This window comes from Manis pentadactyla, chromosome 1 (genome assembly GCF_030020395.1).
Source record: "Manis pentadactyla isolate mManPen7 chromosome 1, mManPen7.hap1, whole genome shotgun sequence".
Lineage (NCBI taxonomy): Eukaryota > Metazoa > Chordata > Mammalia > Pholidota > Manidae > Manis > Manis pentadactyla.
Genome location: NC_080019.1, coordinates 202,485,689 through 202,506,974, shown reverse-complemented (window position 1 = coordinate 202,506,974; position 21,286 = coordinate 202,485,689). Strand labels below are relative to the sequence as shown.

At 41.2% G+C, this 21,286-nt stretch overlaps 1 protein-coding gene across 1 annotated transcript in view; it reads right to left on the bottom strand.

Moving 5' to 3' along the window:
* C1H3orf20 (chromosome 1 C3orf20 homolog) overlaps positions 1-21,286 on the bottom strand; it is a 97,711-nt gene that overhangs the window by 63,520 nt on the left and 12,905 nt on the right. Inside the window, 2 exon segments of the mRNA XM_057488773.1 lie at positions 5,513-5,797; positions 6,751-6,886. Coding sequence (XP_057344756.1) covers positions 5,513-5,797; positions 6,751-6,886 — 421 coding nt within the window.

The window sequence follows — 21,286 nt, the reverse complement described above, 5'->3', positions numbered from 1 at the left end:
GAAAAACTGAAGGAACAAAACAGCAGCAGAATCACAGAACTCAAGAATGGACTAACAGTTACCAAAGAGAAAGAGACTGGGGAGAATGGGAGGGTAGGGAGGGATAAGGGTGGGGAAGAAGAAAGGGGGTTTTATGATTAGCATGTATAATGTAGGGGGTGGGGGAAAGGGGATGGCTGTGCAACACAGAGAAGACAAGTAGTGATTCTACAACATCTTACTATGCTGTTGGCAGTGACTGTAATGGGGTTTGTTGGGGGGACGGGGTAGGGGAGAGCCTAGTAAACATAATGGTCTTCATGTAATTATAGATTAATGATAACAAAATTAAAAAAAAGAAGGCAGTAATGGAGGACCTAAGGAACAAAAAAAAAGATATGACATATATAAAATAAATGGCAAAATAGCAGAATTAAGTCCTCCATATCAGCAATTACTTTAAATATAAGTGGATTAAACTCTCCAACCAAAGGGAAGATATTGACAGAATGGATTTTAAAAGAAAGGATCCAATTATATGTTGTTTACAAGAGCCTCACTTTAAATCCAAAGACACAACTAGATTTTAGGTGAAATGATGGGAAAAGTTACTCCATGTAAATAGTAACCAAAAGAGAGCAGAGGTGGCTATATTGCTATCAGACAAAATAGACTTTAAAAAGTTTTTTAAGAGACAAAGATATTATGTATTGAGGAGAGGATCAATACCTCAACAAAATATAACAATTATAGACACATACATACCTAACAATAGAACCCCAAAACATAGAAAGCAAAAACTGGCAGAGTTAAAGGAAGTAGTAGTTATACAATAAAAGTTGGAGACTTCACTACCTCACTTTCAGCAATGAATAGAACTAGACAGAAGATCAATAAAGAAAATAAAGAGAACTTGAGCACCACTGTAAATCAACTAGACCCAAGAGGCATATACAGAACACTCTATCCAACAATAGCAGAACACAAATTCTCAAGTTCACAGGCTCATTATCTGGTATAGACAATGTGTTAGGCCACAAAACAAGTCTCAATAAATTTTAAAAGACTGAAACTTAGGAAGTATCTCCTCTGACAGCAGAATGAAACTAGAAATTACTGACAAAAGGAAATCTGGAAAATTTCCAAATAGGTGGAAATTAAACAATACACTCTTAAGCAACCAATGGATAAGCAAGAAATCACACAGGAAATCAGAAAACCCTTGGAGATGAATGAAAAAAATACAACATATCAAAATGTATGGGATAAAGTGAAGGCAGTGGTCAGGGAGGAATTTATAGCTGTAAATACCCACAGTACAAGAGAAGAAAGATCTGAAATCAATAATCCAACTTTCCACCTTAAGAAACTAGAGAAAGAAGAGCACACTAAAGCTGAAGATAGTAGAAGGAAGCAACTAATAAAGATTAGAGAAGAGAAATATAAAACAGAGACTAGAAAACAAATGGAGAGAACCAACAAAACCAAAAGTTGGTTCTTTGAAAGGATCAACAAAATTGACAAACATTTAGCTAGAGTGACTCAGAAAAAAATGATTCAAATTACTAAAATCAGAAAGTGAAGACAATACTAGACCTGACAGAAGCAAAAAAGATCATTAGGGAATTATATGAACAATTGTACATCTACAAGTTGGATAACCTAGTTAAGAAGGACAAGTTCCTAGAAATATGTAAAGCGAAGTTGCCAGGTACAGGATCAACACACAAAAACCAGTTGCCCCTCTTGAACACAGATGTCTTTCTATTCATTTCAGTCTTCATAGTTGAACAATATTTTGTAGTTTTCAGTGTACAAGTCTCACACCTCATTGATTAAATTTATTCCAAAGTATTTTATTCTTTGTGATGCTATTTTAAATGGCATCATTTCCTTTTGTGCATTTCTTTTTTGTTGTTGTTAGTATTCATGGATTGAAAGACTTAATATTGTTGATGGCAATATCCTCACAATGATCTACAGATTCAAAGCAATTCCTATCAAAATCCCATCAACCTTTTTTCCAACAATGGAAAACTATTTCTAAAATCCATATAGAATTGCAAGGGACCCAAAATAAGCAAAATAATCTTTAAAAAGGAACAAAGCTGAAATATTTATACTTCCTGATATCAACACTACAATGCTACAATAATCAAAACAGTATGGTACTGGCATAATAAAAGACATATAGATCAGTGGAACAGAATTGATAGTCTAAAAATAAACTCATACATCTATGGCCAATTGATTTTCAATAAGGGTGCCAAGAACATTCAGTGGGAAAAGAATAGTCGCTTCAACAAAAAGTGCTGAGACAAGGGGGTATAACATGCAAAAGAATGAAGTTGGACCCTTATCTCACACCATATGAAAAAATCAATTCAAAATGGATCAAAGCCCTAAATGTGGGAGCTAGAACTATAAAACTCTTAGAAGGCAAGATGGGGGTAAGCAGTGGTTTCTTAGATTTGAAACTCAAAGCACAAGGAAAAACAAAAAAACTGGGTTTCATAAAAATTAAACACTTTTGTATATAAAAAGTCAAGAGAGTTAAAAGATATCCCAAAGTACAGGAAAAAAATTTTTGCAAATCACATTATCTGTTAAGGATCTAGTATCCACAATACATAAAGAACTCTTGCAACTCAACAAGAAATGGACAAAGAATTTAAAAAATGGGCAAAGGACTCGAATACACATTTCTACAAAGAAAACATACAAGGAAGGCACATGAAGATGCTCAAAATCATTAGTTATTATAGAAATCCAAGTCAAAATCACAATGAGATGTTACTTCACACCCACCAGAATGGCTGAAATTTCAAAATTGAAAAATATCAAGTGTAGTCAGGGATGTGAAGAAATTGGAACCCTCAAACATTGTGGGTGGGAATATAGAATGGTGCAGCCACTTTGGAAAACATTTTGGAGGTTCCTTAATAAGTAAAACAGAATTGCTGTATGACCCAGTAATTCTACTCCTAGCTATAAACCCAAAATAAATGAAAAAGGTGTGCAAATAAAAACTTTTAAAAGAACGTTCACAGCAGCATTATTCAGAATAGCCAAATGGTGGAAACAACCTAATGTACATAAACAATGAATAATTTTTTTAAAGTGGCATATCCATACAATAGAATATTATTCAGCCACAAAAAAATTAGGAAATTCTGACATGTTACAACACGTACAAACCTTGAAAACATTATGCTAAGTGAAAGAAACCAGATACAAAACACCAGTTATAGGATTCCATTTACATGGGATGTCCAGAACAGGCAAATCCACAGAAACAGAAAATAGATTGGTGTTTGCCAGGGCTGTGGATAGAGGGAAATGGAGAGTGACTGCTTAGAGGGTGTTGGGTTTATTCTGAAATGATGAAAAGGTTCTGGAACTTGGTGGTGGCTGCACAACACTGCAAGTGTTCTAAAGGCCACTGAACTGTCCACATTAAAACAGTCAACTTTATTATGTGAATTTCACCCCAACTTAAGGAATGAAGTACTGATGCATACTACAACATAGATGAACCTCAAAAGCCAAGGCTCATGCTAAGTGATAAAAGCCAGATACAAAAGGGCACATATTGTATGATTCCATTTAAATGAAATTATCTGGAATAGGCAAATGCATGGAGGCCAAAGGCAGATTACCAGCTGCAAGGCACTGTAGGAGAGGGGGTGTGAGGAGTGACTGCTCAGTGGACAGGGGGTTTCCTTTGAGGGTGATGAAGTTCTAGAACCAGATAGTGGTTATGGGTATACAACACTGAATGTACTTAATGCCAGTGAATGATAACACTTCAGAATAATTAAAATGGCAAATTATATGCTAAATGTTTTGTATCATATATTTTTTAATGGGTACCTCATAGAGTGGTTGAGTGCTCAAAAAACCCCTAAAGGAACAGTGCTGTGCACAGTGCCAGGCACATGGTGATTAAGGTTCGTTTTTAGTGTTCTGAGTTTGTATCTTCATGAAAAAGGCTTTCAGGGAAGTTTGATGGGAGAATCAGCAATTGAGGGAAGATATCCAGGAGATGCTAACAATCCAAACAAAATGAATACTGGGATTGTTCTGGAATCTGATGCTGGTAAGTGCAAAGCAATCAGGGCTGGAGCTTTTTGGCATCCCACAGGAAGATGTATCATTTCTACCTGAACTCTGCCCAGCAATCTGTGAAAACAGAACTAACTGCTGAGGCAGGGTTTTGTGCAAGCCATGAGATAAGGGAAGTGTCTTCCAAACATTTCTCCACTTAAGAGGGCTCCAACAGCTGTGCACGTGTTTTGGTCACTTAAACACACGAACAGAATTTGTGTTCCAAGATCGCTGGGCCCAACTCTACTAAGAACTGGGCCTAGAACCTGGCCTCTTGAGACTCCCAAAGAGGAAATGCGTTAATTGCCAAGATGGGATCACTGGGGTAGGAGTCAAGCAAACCAGTAGCACAGCCTGCAGGCTTGGGGAGGTCCCACCCAGGGGGACCTCGGGATTCTGACAGGTGAGAGAACAAAGACCAGACACTAGCCCACCTCCTCTCTCTCCGATCCTGCTGATAGCAGACTAATTCACAAACACAGCTTCATGAGGAGCTCAGGGAGATGATGGTGTTAATGCAGTAAAGGGTCAGGAAACGAGGGAGGAGAGCCCCATGACCCAGAGTGAGCAGCAGCGACCCTGGAAGGAGTTTGCTGCGTTCAGTATCACAGGGTGCACTGGAAGCAGGGCTGGGCCGAGTGTGATGAATGGATTCATTTACCATCAGAAAAACAAAAGAACTCCTTTGACAGGACACTTAAATTCTGAATTCCCACTTCAGTGGCGAGGAGGTCAAATGAAGTGAGGGGGCCTGTTGCCAGGCAGGCCTGATTGGGCAGCCTGTTTTGACAGCTCAGAGAGCCGCCCTCTCCTCGAAAGGTAGGGGAGGGGATGCTGGAGTGACCAGTGGTTTTATTATTAAATGGGGTCCCCTTCTATGCCACCACCCCATCCTGTTCTCTGCTACAGGAAACAGTCCTGAAAGGCATAAATTCGGTACCAGAAAGAGGGCCCTAAATGGAGGTGAGGCAGCCCTGAACCCAGGCTTGGCCACCAAATTCCTTTTGTGACACTGAATGAGTCACTCTACCCAATCCTACAATGAAGCAACAGGGATGAATAGCTTGGTGTCTTCCCTCTTCGACATCTCATCCAACTCAGACTGTAGGACCTAGAATAAGTGCTTTTCCCTCTCTAGCCTCAGAGCCTGGCTGCCAAATGGCTTGGGCATCTGGGGTCTGAGCCAGCTCCAGCACATATCGGGTAGGGGGCGACAGGACCCCTGCAAGGAACACGGGCCCGAGGTGACTTTCTGATCCACTGCTTCCCACTGGGACATGCTCCAACATGGAAAAACCTGTAGTACTCCAGGGGACCCATCACCAGGCTTCCCTGATCAATTAAAAAACCAGAGTTAATACTCAGGCTTTTGCAAACCTGGGATGGAGTTGCTGGGGAGAAAGGGTAGCTCCAAATAAAAGGATACTAAACGAAGGAGGACCCATCACAGAAGGCATAATGCAACTTGATGGTCTTCTTGGATGCCTTCCAGTCCTGAGAACGCCGGCCAAGGTGCAGATGGTGGGCGGCAGGCTGGTGAGGGGTGGGAGTGGGAGTCTGCATGCCCGGAAGGAGAGGGTGATAGGAGCTCGGGGTTTGAGCGTCCCCTTTTGGGGCCAACACTGGATGAAAGGGCATCTTTGCCCTGTAGTTGCGTAAGATCATGGGGTAGAAGATATTCCTCCCCTTCCACAAGGCCTTTTCAGCTTCTCTGCAGGGAAGGAGAGCAACATACCTTCTAGCCACTTGGCTCTCACTCCCAGAGAGGCTCTCCACAGCCCTCCCCAGCTCCCGAGACCCCTGTCCCAAAAATACTGCCCCCCCAATTCCCCTGATCCTTAATGGCAGTATTTTTAGGAAGAACTGGGAAGGCCCCAGCACCAGTCCTTGCCTGCTTTCCACCATTTGCACTGGGGTGAGTAGCCATGGAGTCAGACTGTGTGCAGAACAGGTTCCTGGGGGGGCTGGAAGCTTTGCTCAGTCCTGAGGTTACATGGAAACCCAGCTTCCTTTCATATTGTTACAGTAAAGGACAAACTGGGTGGCTGCCCTCTACCCATGTTCTGTAGCTACAGTAATAATGGCCCAGGGAGCCTGAGATATGTATGGCTTAGATGTGACAAGGTTTTAAATCCTTTATGGCCCAATGTCTGGGCCCTTGGACAAATGTAGACTGACTTGCTAGGACTTGTAGAACCCATAATATCATAAATACCATTAATCACCAATGTCAATGTTTTTTGTTTCTTTTCAGAGGTGTTTCTTTTTGATAAGAGGGCCTCTGACAAATTATGTTAAGAAATAAACCATCAAGCACCAAGACTAAAAACTCTAAGAAGCCCCTATGTTAAGAAAGGGGTATCACTAGTGAGGAGACAAAGTACCCTGGTGCCCCACCCACCTGTGGGCCTCAAGCTCAGTTTCCTCATCTGCAAAACAGGCATAAGTCCTCTCTTCCTCTTACGGTCACAGTGAGAGGGGAAGGACTGGGAACGTGTATGGGTGTGAGGGACGGCCATCACCCCATCACTGTCACTGAGAGCACTGGGTAACCAACCATCCCTGGCACAGTGCAGACACTTCCATGATTTTCCCCTTCATGCACACAGGTGACTGTTGGCCATACTCTCCTCTCGCATCCATCCCCAACCACTGAGCGCTCACATGTGGTGACACATCTCCTGCAGCTTCTCCCGGGCCTCAGAGCAGGGGTCACTGGACTCGATCACGTCAGAGGCAGAGGTCCCAGCTCGTCGTTGTTGGGAAAACATGACTGCATCTTCTAGATTTTTTGCTTTGGCTGTAGTTGGAGTTGAAGAGGTTAGGGAGGGGTTTTAGAAAATGGTTTCCAAGATACCATGTTCACCTGGGGATGAGAGAGCAGGGAGAACAGGATAACAGCATCCCCTGAGAGTCAAAGTAACTGGGGGAATCCATTTATGCTTCCTGAGCACAGCAATCTCCAGCAGGTCACATAAAACAGAGACATCACTCCACAAGTCAACTAAGTGTGTGCCAGGAACAAATTTTTGCAGTGATGAATTCAGCTGTGTTTCCCCAGCAGCCTGGTTCTAAGTGGGGAGAGCACAGATGTGGCTGTCATGATGCTGAAGTGTATGACTCCCTTTTTCCAATAAAGACAAAATCTCAATTCCATCTCCATCAGTTTCAATACTTCTCCGATGGTGGCTAATCTCAGGCCTTTTTCAGAGGGCAGTATGTTTTAATTGAGACTTGGACTGCAATTCCTATTGCGGTGAAATATACATAAAAATCTACCATAACCAAGCAGAGGCAGAGCCAAGATGGTGGTGTGAGTACAACAGCGGAAATCTCCTCCCAAAAACACATATATTTTTGAAAATACAACAAAGAAAACTCTTCCTAAAAGAAAGACCAGAAGACACAGGACAACAGCCAGACCACATCCACACCTGCGAGAAACCAGCACCTCGCGAAGAGGGTAAGATACAAGCCGCAGCCCGGTGGGACCTGAGCACCCCACACCCCAGCTCCAGGCAGGAGGAGAGGAGTCGGAGGGGGGAGGGAGAGGGAGCCCAGGACTGCTAAACACCCAGCCCTAGCCATCCGCACCAGAGCGCAGACACAGTGCATGCATGGGGTGCTGGAAACTAGGGAAACAGGACAGTAAGACCTGTGAGCAGGTCCCTGCAGAAAGCGCACCCAGGACAAAGAAAAGCGAGTGCTTTTTGGAAGTCTTAAAGGGACAGGGACCCCACCGCCGGACGGAAGCGTCCTGGGACACTTAGTCCAGCAGCAGGGAAACTGGGGAACTCTGGGCACTCTAACTCCCTGGGCAGCAGGGAGCACGGAGGCCCTTCACGGAGATAAATAGCCTCCCAGCCATTCCCCCTCCAATGGGGCTCCACCATATCGGAGCAGCGGCCTGAGGCAGGCCACGCCCACAGCAACAGCGGAGATGAACTCCATAGCAGCCGGGCAAGAATCAGAAGCCCTTTCTGCATGCAGCTACCCAGCACAAGCCACTAGAGGTCGCTGTTCTCCCAGGAGAGGAAGGCCACAAACCAACAAGAAGGGAAGTTCTTCCAGCCGTCACTCATGCCAGCTCTGCAAACTATCTCTATCACCATGAAAAGGCAAAATTACAGGCAGACGAAGATAACAGAGACAACACCAGAGAAGGAGACAGACCTAACCAGTCTTCCTGAAAAAGAATTCAAAATAAAAATCATAAACATGCTGACGGAGATGCAGAGAAATATACAAGAGCTAAGGGATAAAGTCTGGAGGGAGATTACAGATGCCAGAAAGGAGATTACAGAAGTGAAACAAACTCTGGAAGGATTTATAAGCAGAATGGATAAGATGCAAGAGGCCATTGATGGAATAGAAACCAGAGAACAGGAACGCATAGAAGCTGACACAGAGAGAGATAAAAGGATCTCCAGGAATGAAACAACATTAAGAGAACTGTGTGACCAATCCAAAAGGAACAATATCCGTATTACAGGGGTACCAGAAGAAGAGAGAGAAAAAGGGATAGAAAGTGTCTTTGAAGAAATAATTGCTGAAAACTTCCCCAAACTGGGGGAGGAAATAATCAAACAGACCACAGAAATACACAGAACTCCCAACAGAAAGGACCCAAGGAGGACAACACCAAGACACATAATAATTAAAATGGCAAAGATCAAGGACAAGGAAAAAGTTTTAAAGGCAGCTTGAGAGAAAAAGGTCACCTATAAAGGAAAACCCATCAGGCTATCATCAGACTTCTCAACAGAAACCTTACAGGCCAGAAGAGAATGGCATGATATATTTAATGCAATGAAACAGAAGGGCCTTGAACCAAGGATACTGTATCCAGCCCGACTATCATTCAAATATGATGGTGGGATTAAACAATTCCAAGACAAGCAAAAGTTGAGGGAATTTGCTTCCCACAAACCACCTCTACAGGGTATTTCAGAGGGACTGTTCTAGACGGGAGCACTCCGAAGACTAAACAGATGTCACCAGAGAAAATAAAGTCACAGCAAAGAAAGCAGACCAACCAAATACTAACTAAAGGCAAAAAATAAAATCAACTACCCACTAAAAGCAGTTAAAGGAAACACGAAAGAGCACAGAATAAAACCACCAACATATAAAGAATGGAGGAGGAGGAATAAGAAGGGAGAGAAGAAAAGACTCTCCAGACAGTGTATATAACAGCTCAATAAGCGAGCTAACTTAGGCAGTAAGATACTAAAGAAGCTAACCTTGAACCTTTGGTAACCATGAATCTAAAGCCTGCAACGGCAATAAGTACATATCTTTCAATAGTCACCCTAAATGTAAATGGACTGAATGCACCGATCAAAAGACATAGAGTAACAGAATGGATAAAAAAGCAAGACCCATCTATATGCTGCTTACAAGAACCTCACCTCAAAACCAAACACATGCACAGACTAAAAGTCAAGGGATGGAAAAACATATTTCAGGCAAACAACAGAGAGAAGAAAGCAGGGGTTGCAGTACTAGTATCAGACAAAATAGACTTCAAAACAAAGAAAGTAACAAGAGATAAAGAAGGACATTACATAATGATAAAGGGCTCAGTCCAACAAGAGGATATAACCATTCTAAATATATATGCACCCAACACAGGAGCACCAGCATATGTGAAACAAATACTAACAGACCTAAAGGAGGAAATAGAATGCAATGCATTCATTTTAGGAGACTTCAACACGTCACTCACCCCAAAGGATATATCCACTGGGCAGAAAATAAGTAAGGACACAGAGGCACTGAACAACACACTAGAGCAGATGGACCTAATAGACATCTATAGAACTCTACATCCAAAAGAAACAGGATATACATTCTTCTCAAGTGCACATGGAACATTCTGCAGAATAGACCACATACTACGCCACAAAAAGAGCCTCAGTAAATTCCAAAAGATTGAAATTCTACCAACCAACTTTTCAGACCACAAAGGTATAAAACTAGAAATAAATTCTACAAAGAAAACAAAAAGGCTCACAAACACATGGAGGCTTAACAACATGCTCCTAAATAATCAATGGATCAATGAACAAATTAAAATAGAGATCAAGGAATATATTGAAACAAATGACAACAACAACACAAAGCCCCAACTTCTGTGGGACGCAGCGAAAGCAGTCATAAGAGGAAAGTATATAGCGATCCAGGCACACTTAAAGAAGGAAGAACAATCCCAAATGAATAGTCTAACATCACAATTATCTAAACTGGAAAAAGAAGAACAAATGAGGCCTAAAGTCAGCAGAAGGAGGGACATAATAAAGATTAGAGAAGAAATAAACAAAACTGAGAAGAATAAAACAATAGAAAAAATCAATGAAACCAAGAGCTGGTTCTTTGAGAAAATAAACAAAATAGATAAGCCTCTAGCCAAACTTATTAAGAGAAAAAGAGAATCAACACACATCAACAGAATCAGAAATGAGAATGGAAAAATCACGATAGACTCCACAGAAATACAAAGAATTATTAAAGACTACTATGAAAACCTACATGCCAACAAGCTGGAAAACCTAGAAGAAATGGACAACTTCCTAGAAAAATACAACCTTCCAAGACTGACTAAGGAAGCAACACAAAAGTTAAACAAACCAATTACGAGCAAAGAAATTGAAACAGTAATTAAAAACTACGCAGGAACAAAACCCCCGGGCCAGATGAATTTACCTCGGAATTTTATGAGACATACAGAGAAGACATAATACCTATTCTCCTTAAAGTTTTCCAAAAAATAGAAGAGGAGGGAATACTCCCAAACTCATTCTATGAAGCCAACATCAACCTAATACCAAAACCAGGCAAAGACCCCACCAAAAAAGAAAATTACAGACCAATATCCCTGATGAATGTAGATGCAAAAATACTCAATTAAATTTTAGCAAACTAAATTCAAAAATACATCAAAAGGATCATACACCATGACCAAGTGGGATTCATCCCAGGGATGCAAGGATGGTACAACATTCAAAAATCCATCAACATCATCCACCACATCAACAAAAAGAAGGACAAAAACCACATGATCATCTCCATAGATGCTGAAAAAGCATTTGACCAAATTCAACATCCATTCATGATAAAAACTCGCAGCAAAATGGGTATAGAGGGCAAGTACCTCAACATAATAAAGGCCATATATGATAAACCCACACCCAACATCATACTGAATAGCGAGAAGCTGAAAGCTTTTCCTCTGAGATCGGGAACAAGACAGGGATGCCCACTCTCCCCACTGTTACTTAACATAGTACTGGAGGTCCTAGCCACAGTAATTAGACAAAACAAAGAAATACAAGGAATCCAGATTGGTAAAGAAGAAGTTAAACTGTCACTATTTGCAGATGACATGATATTGTACATAAAAAACCCTAAAGACTCCAGTCCAAAACTACCAGAACTGATATCAGAATACAGCAAAGTTGCAGGATACAAAATTAACACACAGAAATCTGTGGCTTTCCTATACACTAACAATGAACCGATAGAAAGAGAAATCAGGAAAACAACTCCATTCACAATTGCATCATAAAGAATAAAATACCTAGGAATAAACCTAACCAAAGAAGTGAAAGACCTATACCTGAAAACTACAAGACATTCTTAAGAGAAATTAAAGAGGACACTAACAAATGGAAACTCATCCCATGCTCTTGGTTAGGAAGAATTAATATCGTCAAAATGGCCATCCTGCCCAAAGCAATATACAGATTTGATGCAATCCCTATCAAATTACCAACAACATTCTTCAAAGAACTGGAACAAATAGTTCAAAAATTCATATGGAAACACCAAAGACCCCGAATAGCCAAAGCAATCCTGAGAAAGAAGAAGAAAGTGGGGAGGGGATCTCACTCCCCAACTTCAAGCTCTACTACAAAGCTATAGTAATCAAGACAACTTGGTACTGGCACAAGAACAGAGCCACAGACCAGTGGAACAGATTAGAGACTTCAGACATTAACCCAAACATATATGGTCAATTAATATTTGATAAAGGAGCCATGGACATACAATGGAGAAATGACAGTCTCTTCAACAGATGGTGCTGGCAAAACTGGACAGCTACATGTGAGAGAATGAAACTGGATCACTGTCTAACCCCATACACAAAAGTAAATTCAAAATGGATCAAAAACCTGAATGTAAGTCATGAAACCATAAAACTCTTAGAAAAAAACATAGGCAAAAATCTCTTAGACATAAACATGAGTGACCTCTTCTTGAACATATCTCCCCAGGCAAGGAAAACAAAAGCAAAAATGAACAAGTGGGACTACATCAAGCTGAAAAGCTTCTGTACAGCAAAAGACACCATCAATAGAACAAAAGGTACCCTACAGTATGGGAGAATATATTCATAAATGACAGATCCGATAAAGGCTTGACATCCAAAATATATAAATAGCTCACCCACCTCAACAAACAAAAAAACAAACAATCCAATTTAAAAATGGGCAGAGGAACTGAACAGACAGTTCTCCAAAAAAGAAATTCAGATGGCCAACAGACACATGAAAAGATGCTCCACATCGGTAATCATCAGAGAAATGCAAATTAAAACCACAATGAGATATCACCTCACACCAGTAAGGATGGCTACCATCCAAAAGACAAACAACAACAAATGTTGGCAAGGTTGTGGAGAAAGGGGAACCCTCCTACAATGCTGGTGGGAATGTAAATTAGTTCAGCCTTTGTGGAAAGCAGTATGGAGGTTCCTCAAAATGCTCAAAATAGACTTACCATTTGACCCAGGAATTCCACTTCTAGGAATTTACCCTAAGAATGCAGCACTCCAGTTTGAAAAAGACAGATGCACCCCTATGTTTATCGCAGCACTATTTACAATAGCCAAGAATTGGAAGCAACCTAAGTGTCCATCGGTAGATGAATGGATAAAGAAGATGTGGTACATATACGTGATGGAATATTAATCAGCCATAAGAAGAAAACAAATCCTACCATTTGCAACAACATGGATGGAGCTAGAGGGTATTATGCTCAGTGAAATAAGCCAAGTGGAGAAAGAGAAATACCAAATGATTTCACTCATCTGTGGAGTATAAGAACAAAGGAAAAACTGAAGGAACAAAACAGCAGAAGAATCACAGAACCCAAGAATGGACTAACAGTTACCAAAGGGAAAGGGACTGGGGATGATGGGTGGGTAGTGAGGGATAAGGGGGGGGTATTATGATTAGCATGCATAATGTGGGGGGTGGGAGAAAGGGGAGGGCTGTGCAACACAGAGGAGACAAGTAGGGATTCTATAACATTTTGCTATGCTGATGGACAGTGACTGTAATGGGGTTTGTGGGGGGACTTGTTATAGGGGAGAGCCTAGTAAACATAATATTCTTCATGTAATTGTAGATTAATGATAAAAAAAAAGAGAAAGAAAAGGGGGATTACTCCCTGATGGGATAAAACTAACTGCAAATCAACGATTAATGCTACGATTAATGCTTTACATATCCTTAATTTTGATCTTTTAAAGGGTGTCAGATGATCAGCTATGGAAGTACATTTTTCTGATAATATTCCTTTCTCTTAAAAAAAAAAAAAAAAAAAAAGAAAGCAACATATATCTATGAAAATATAACAAAGACAACCCTTCCTAGAATAAAGACCAGAGGACACAGGACAATATCCAGACCACATCCGCACCTGAGAGAACCCAGCGCCTCGCGAAGGGGGTAAGATACAAGCCCCGACCCCGCGGGAACTGAGCGCCCCTCCCCCCAGCTCCCGGCGGGAGAAGAGCAGGCAGAGCGGGAGGGAGACGGAGCCCAGGACTGCCGAACACCCAGCCCCAGCCATCCGGGCCAGAGTGCAGGGCGCTCGATACTAGGAAAACAGGGCAGCAAGAACAGTGAGCGGGCACTGGAGGCTGGGCGACAGAGGACATAAGAAAAGCGCGTGACCATTTTTTTTGCTTTTTTGCTGTTTCGTTTTGGCTAGCGCTTTTTGGAAGTCTTAAAGGGATAGGGACCCCAATACTAGGGAAACAGGGCAGAAAGACCGGTGAGCAGAGGCCTGAGGCTGGCACCAGAGAATAAAGAAAAACGAACGACCACCTTTTTTTTTTTTAATTAAAAACTTTTTTTTTTTTTTTTTTAATTAAAAAAATTTTTTTTTCTTTTTTTTTTTGGTGGTCGTTGTTTTGTTTTGGCGGGTGCTTTTTGGAAGTCTTAAAGGGGCAGGGCGGGTCACTTAATCCAGAGGTAGGGAATCCGGGATCTCTGGGCACCCTAACCCCTGGGCTGCAGGGAGCAGGGAGGCCCCTTAAGGAGATAAATAGCCTCCCAGCAGCTCCTGCTCCAACGCGACTCCACCATTTTGGAGTAGCTGCCCGAGCCAGGCCACGCCCACAGCAACAGCGGAGATTAACTCCATAGCAGCCGGGCAGGAAGCAGGAACCCTGTCTGCGCGCAGCTGCGCAGCACAAGCCACTAGAGGCCGCTGTTCTCCCAGGAGAGGAGGGCCACAAACCAACAAGAAAGGAAGTCCTTCCAGCCGTCACTTGTCCCAGTTCTGCAGACTATTCCTATCACCATGAAAAGGCAAAGCTACAGGCAGACAAAGATCACAGAGACAACACCAGAGAAGGAGACAGACCTAACCAGTCTCCCTGAAAAAGAATTCAAAATAAGAATCATAAACATGCTGAAAGAGATGCAGAGAAATACGCAAGAGAAATGGGATGAAGTCCGGAGGGAGGTCACAGACGCCAGAAAGGAGATCACAGAAATGAAACAAACTCTGGAAGGGTTTATAAGCAGAATGGATAGGACGCAAGAGGCCATTGATGGAATTGAAATCAAAGACCGGAACGCATAGAAGCTGACATAGAGAGAGACAAAAGGATCTCCAGGAATGAAACAATATTAAGAGAACTGTGTGACCAATCCAAAAGGAATAATATCCGTATTATAGGGGTCCCAGAAGAAGAGAGAGGAAAAGAGATGGAAAGTATCTTACAAAAAATAATTGCTGAAAACTGCCCCAAACTGGGGGAGGAAATAATCGAACAGACCACGGAAATACACAGAACCCCCAACAGAAAGGATCCAAGAAGGGCAACACCAAGACACATAATAATTAAAATGGCAAAGATCAAGGACAAGGAAAGAGTGTTAAAGGCAGCTAGAGAGAAAAAGGTCACCTATAAAGGGAAACCCATCAGGCTAACGTCAGATTTCTCAACAGAAACCCTACAGGCCAGAAGAGAATGGCATGATATATTTAATACAATGAAACAGAAGGGCCTTGAACCAAGGATACTGTATCCAGCACGACTATCATTCAAATATGACGGTGGGATTAAACAATTCCCAGACAAACAAAAGCTGAGGGAATTTGCTTTCCACAAACCACCTCTACAGAACATCTTACAGGGACTGCTCTAGATGGGAGCACTCCTAGAAAGAGCACAGCACAAAACACCCAACATATGAAGAATCGAGGAGGAGGAACAAGAAGGGAGAGAAGAAAAGACTCTCCAGACAGTGTATATAAAAGCTCAATAAGCGAGCTAAGTTAGGCAGTAAGATACTAAAGAGGCTAACCTTGAACCTTTGGTAACCACGAATTTAAAGCCTGCAATGGCAATAAGTACATATCTTTCAATAGTCACCCTAAATGTTAATGGGTTGAATGCACCAATCAAAAGGCACAGAGTAACAGAATGGATAAAAAAGCAAGACCCATCTATATGCTGCTTACAAGAAACTCACCTCAAACCCAAAGACATGTACAGACTAAAAGTCAAGGGATGGAAAAACATATTTCAAGCAAACAACAGTGAGAAGAAAGCAGGGGTTGCAGTACTAATATCAGACAAAATAGACTTCAAAACAAAGAAAGTAACAAGAGATAAAGAAGGACACTACATCATGATAAAGGGCTCAGTCAAACAAGAGGATATAACCATTCTAAATATATATGCACCCAACACAGGAGCACCAGCATATGTGAAACAAATACTAACAGAACTAAAGGGGGATATAGACTGCAATGCATTCATTCTAGGAGACTTCAACACACCACTCACCCCAAAGGATAGATCCACTGGGCAGAAAATAAGTAAGGACACGGAAGCACTGAACAACACAGTAGAGCAGATGGACCTAATAGACATCTATAGAACTCTACATCCAAAAGCAGCGGGCTATACATTCTTCTCAAGTGCACATGGAACATTCTCCAGAATAGACCACATACTAGGCCACAAAAAGAGCCTCAGAAAATTCCAAAAGATTGAAATCCTACCAACCAACTTTTCAGACCACAAAGGCATAAAACTAGAAATAAACTGTACAAAGAAAGCAAAGAGGCCCACAAACACATGGAGGCTTAACAACACGCTCCTAAATAATCAATGGATCAATGACCAAATCAAAATGGAGATCCAGCAATATATGGAAACAAATGACAACAACAACACTAAGCCCCAACTTCTGTGGGACGCAGCACAAGCAGTCTTAAGAGGAAAGTATATAGCAATCCAAGCATATTTTAAAAGGGGGGAACAATCCCAAATGAATGATCTAATGTCACAATTATCGAAATTGGAAAAAGAACAACAAATGAGGCCTAAGGTCAGCAGAAGGAGGGACATAATAAAGATCAGAGAAGAAATAAATAAAATTGAGAAGAATAAAACAATAGCAAAAATCAATGAAACCAAGAGCTGGTTCTTCGAGAAAATAAACAAAATAGATAAGCCTCTAGCCAGACTTATTAAGAAGAAAAGAGAGTCAACACAAATCAACAGTATCAGAAACGAGAAAGGAAAAATCACGACGGACCCCACGGAAATGCAAAGAATTATTGGAGAATACTATGAAAACCTATATGCTAACAAGCTGGGAAACCTAGGAGAAATGGACAACTTCCTAGAAAAATATAACCTTCCAAGATTGACCCAGGAAGAAACAGAAAATCTAAACAGACCAATTACCAGCAACGAAATTGAAGCAGTAATCAAAAAACTACCAAAGAACAAAACTCCCGGGCCAGATGGATTTACCTCGGAATTTTATCACACATACAGGGAAGACATAATACCCATTCTCCTTAAAGTTTTCCAAAAAATAGAGGAGGAGGGGATACTCCCAAACTCATTCTATGAAGCTAACATCACCCTAATACCAAAACCAGGCAAAGACCCCACCAAAAAAGAAAACTACAGACCAATATCCCTGATGAACGTAGATGCAAAAATACTCAACAAAATATTAGCAAACCGAATTCAAAAATACATCAAAAGGATCATACACCATGACCAAGTGGGATTCATCCCAGGGATGCAAGGATGGTACAACATTCGAAAGTCCATCAACATCATCCACCACATCAACAAAAAGAAAGACAAAAACCACATGATCATCTCCATAGATGCTGAAAAAGCATTTGACAAAGTTCAACATCCATTCATGTTAAAAACTCTCAGCAAAATGGGAATAGAGGGCAAGTACCTCAACATAATAAAGGCCATCTATGATAAACCCACAGCCAACATTATATTGAACAGCGAGAAGCTGAAAGCATTTCCGCTGAGATCGGGAACTAGACAGGGATGCCCACTCTCTCCACTGTTATTTAACATAGTACTGGAGGTCCTAGCCACGGCAATCAGACAAAATAAAGAAATACAAGGAATCCAGATTGGTAAAGAAGAAGTTAAACTGTCACTATTTGCAGATGACATGATACTGTACATAAAAAACCCTAAAGACTCCACCCCAAAACTACTAGAACTGATATCGGAATACAGCAAAGTTGCAGGATACAAAATCAACACACAGAAATCTGTGGCTTTCCTATATACTAACAATGAACCAACAGAAAGAGAAATCAGGAAAACAACTCCATTCACAATTGCATCAAAAAAAATAAAATACCTAGGAATAAACCTAACCAAGGAAGTGAAAGACTTATACTCTGAAAACTACAAGTCACTCTTAAGAGAAATTAAAGGGGACACTAACAGATGGAAACTCATCCCATGCTCATGGCTAGGAAGAATTAATATCGTCAAAATGGCCATCCTGCCCAAAGCAATATACAGATTTGATGCAATCCCTATGAAACTACCAGCAACATTCTTCAATGAACTGGAACAAATAATTCAAAAATTCATATGGAAACACCAAAGACCCCGAATAGCCAAAGCAATCCTGAGAAAGAAGAATAAAGTAGGGGGGATCTCACTCCCCAACTTCAAGCTCTACTATAAAGCCATAGTAATCAAGACAATTTGGTACTGGCACAAGAGCAGAGCCACAGACCAATGGAACAGACTAGAGAATCCAGACATTAACCCAGACATATATGGTCAATTAATATTTGATAAAGGAGCCATGGACATACAATGGCGAAATGACAGTCTCTTCAACAGATGGTGCTGGCAAAACTGGACAGCTACATGTAGGAGAATGAAACTGGACCATTGTCTAACCCCATATACAAAAGTAAACTCAAAATGGATCAAAGACCTGAATGTAAGCCATGAAACCATTAAACTCTTGGAAGAAAACATAGGCGAAAACCTCTTAGACATAAACATGAGTGACCTCTTCTTGAACATATCTCCCCGGGCAAGGAAAACAACAGCAAAAATGAGTAAGTGGGACTATATTAAGCTGAAAAGCTTCTGTACAGCAAAAGACACCATCAATAGAACAAGAAGGATCCCTACAGTATGGGAGAATATCTTTGAAAATGACACATCCGATAAAGGCTTGACGTCCAGAATATATAAGGAGCTCACACGCCTCAACAAACAAAAAACAAATAACCCAATTAAAAAATGGGCAGAGGAACTGAACAGACAGTTCTCCAAAAAAGAAATACAGATGGCCAACAGACACATGAAAAGATGCTCCACATCGCTAATTATCAGAGAGATGCAAATTAAAACTACAATGAGGTATCACCTCACACCAGTAAGGATGGCTGCCATCCAAAAGACAAACAACAACAAATGTTGGCGAGGCTGTGGAGAAAGGGGAACCCTCCTACACTGCTGGTGGGAATGTAAGTTAGTTCAACCATTGTGGAAAGCAGTATGGAGGTATATCAAAATGCTCAAAACAGACTTACCATTTGACCCAGGAATTCCACTCCTAGGAATTTACCCTAAGAACGCAGCAATCAAGTTTGAGAAAGACAGATGCACCCCTATGTTTATCGCAGCACTATTTACAATAGCCAAGAATTGGAAGCAACCTAAATGTCTATCGATAGATGAATGGATAAAGAAGATGTGGTACATATACACAATGGAATACTACTCAGCCATAAGAAAAGGGCAAATCCAATCATTTGCAGCAACATGGATGGAGCTGGAGGGTATTATGCTCAGTGAAACAAGCCAAGCGGAGAAAGAGAAATACCAAATGATTTCACTTATCTGTGGAATATAAGAACAAAGGAAAAACTGAAGGAACAAAACAGCAGCAGAATCACAGAACTCAAGAATGGACTAACAGGTACCAAAGGGAAAGGGACTGGGGAGGATGGGTGGGTAGGGAGGGATAAGGGGGGGGAGAAGTAGGGGGGTATTAAGATTAACTTGCATGGGGGGGTAGGAGAAAAGGGAGGGCTGTACAACACAGAAGGCAAGTAGTGATTCTACAACATTTTGCTATGCTGATGGACAGTGACTGTAAAGGGGTTTATAGGGGAGACCTGGTATAGGGGAGAGCCTAGTTAACATAATATTCGTCATGTAAGTGTAGATTAGTGATACCAAAAACAAAGCAAAAAAAAAAAAAAAGGGCAGTTCCTGTGTGGTAACCTCCAGCGAGTTCTACACAAGGGTATAAAGGGCATATAAAAGTGTAGGCAAAGGGTCTGTTTGTGTTTATACAAAGGATCAAAGCCTAATTGGGCTACCCCGAAAATGAACTAAGATACGATATGAAAAAGAACTTCCAACATCTGCACTCTCTGGAAGACTCATGCCAGAAGATGATCATCAAAAAACCTCAACAAAGATCCACGCACTGCTACAGCTGTAGATGCACCCATCCCACCAGTTCCTGGACTTGCCATGGGAATGAGGAAGGAGATATCTAAGCTGGCCTGTGCATACAGTAAAACAACAAATTTGACTGGATCTATACTGTTGGAACTCAACCAAGAATTTGGAGAAGTGCAAATTGTAGCGCTCCAAAATCTTACAACTACAGACTATTTACTGTTAAAAGAACATATGGCATGTGAACAGTCCCCAGGAATGGGTTGTTTTAATTTGTCTGATTTCTCTCAGACTGTTCAAGTTCAGTTGGACAATATCCACCATATCATAGATAAGTTTTCACAAATGCCTAAGGTGCCTAACTGGTTTTCTTGGTTTCACTGGAGATGGCTGGTAATTACAGGTAGGCTTTGGTTATGTAACTATACTCCTATTATGTTAATGTGTGTGCGCAATTTAAGTAGTAGCTTAAAACCTATTCATGGTGAAGTTACTCTACAAGAAGATATGTCAGAGAAATAATCAATCTTCCCATGTTTTCTTCCGCCTGCTACTTCTATAGCTTTTCTTCTTCCTTCCTAATTACAACCCTTAAATAGAATTCGTGCCTCATATCAAATTTACCGAGTATCATAACTCCTCCAAGTGGTAAAGATACCTCAAGACAAATGCTGGGCATAGAAGCCACAGGGCATAAATATGCAAAGAAGTAAAAAGCTAACCTTTTCAAACAATAAGGCTTCCCTCTCACTTACCAACTTAACATTTCCCTGTATGGCCCCGGAAGATGACTGGTTAGCCAGAGACGGGTAAGATTCCTCAAGGGAGGAACAACCTAAGACAGGCACAGTCGCAGGGGGGCCATCAGGTGAGAAATTGGGGATCAACAGAGGTGAGGCTTAGAACCTCACCCCCCCTGTTCTGAGAGAAATCTTCTGCATACGTGGATGTTTTATTGCCCTGGTCTAGCTTGGATTAACACATAGTCTACAGGCACACACCTGATCATCTACATTTGCTCTCTTACAACACTAAACTATGTTTTCTACCTTTATCTTGTATCTACCTACCACTTCAGCATTTTATTAAAAATAATAATAATAAAGAGAGAAATGTGGTATCCACATATAAATCAAGTATAAAAACCAAATGAGTATTCATATTTGAACTGACTGT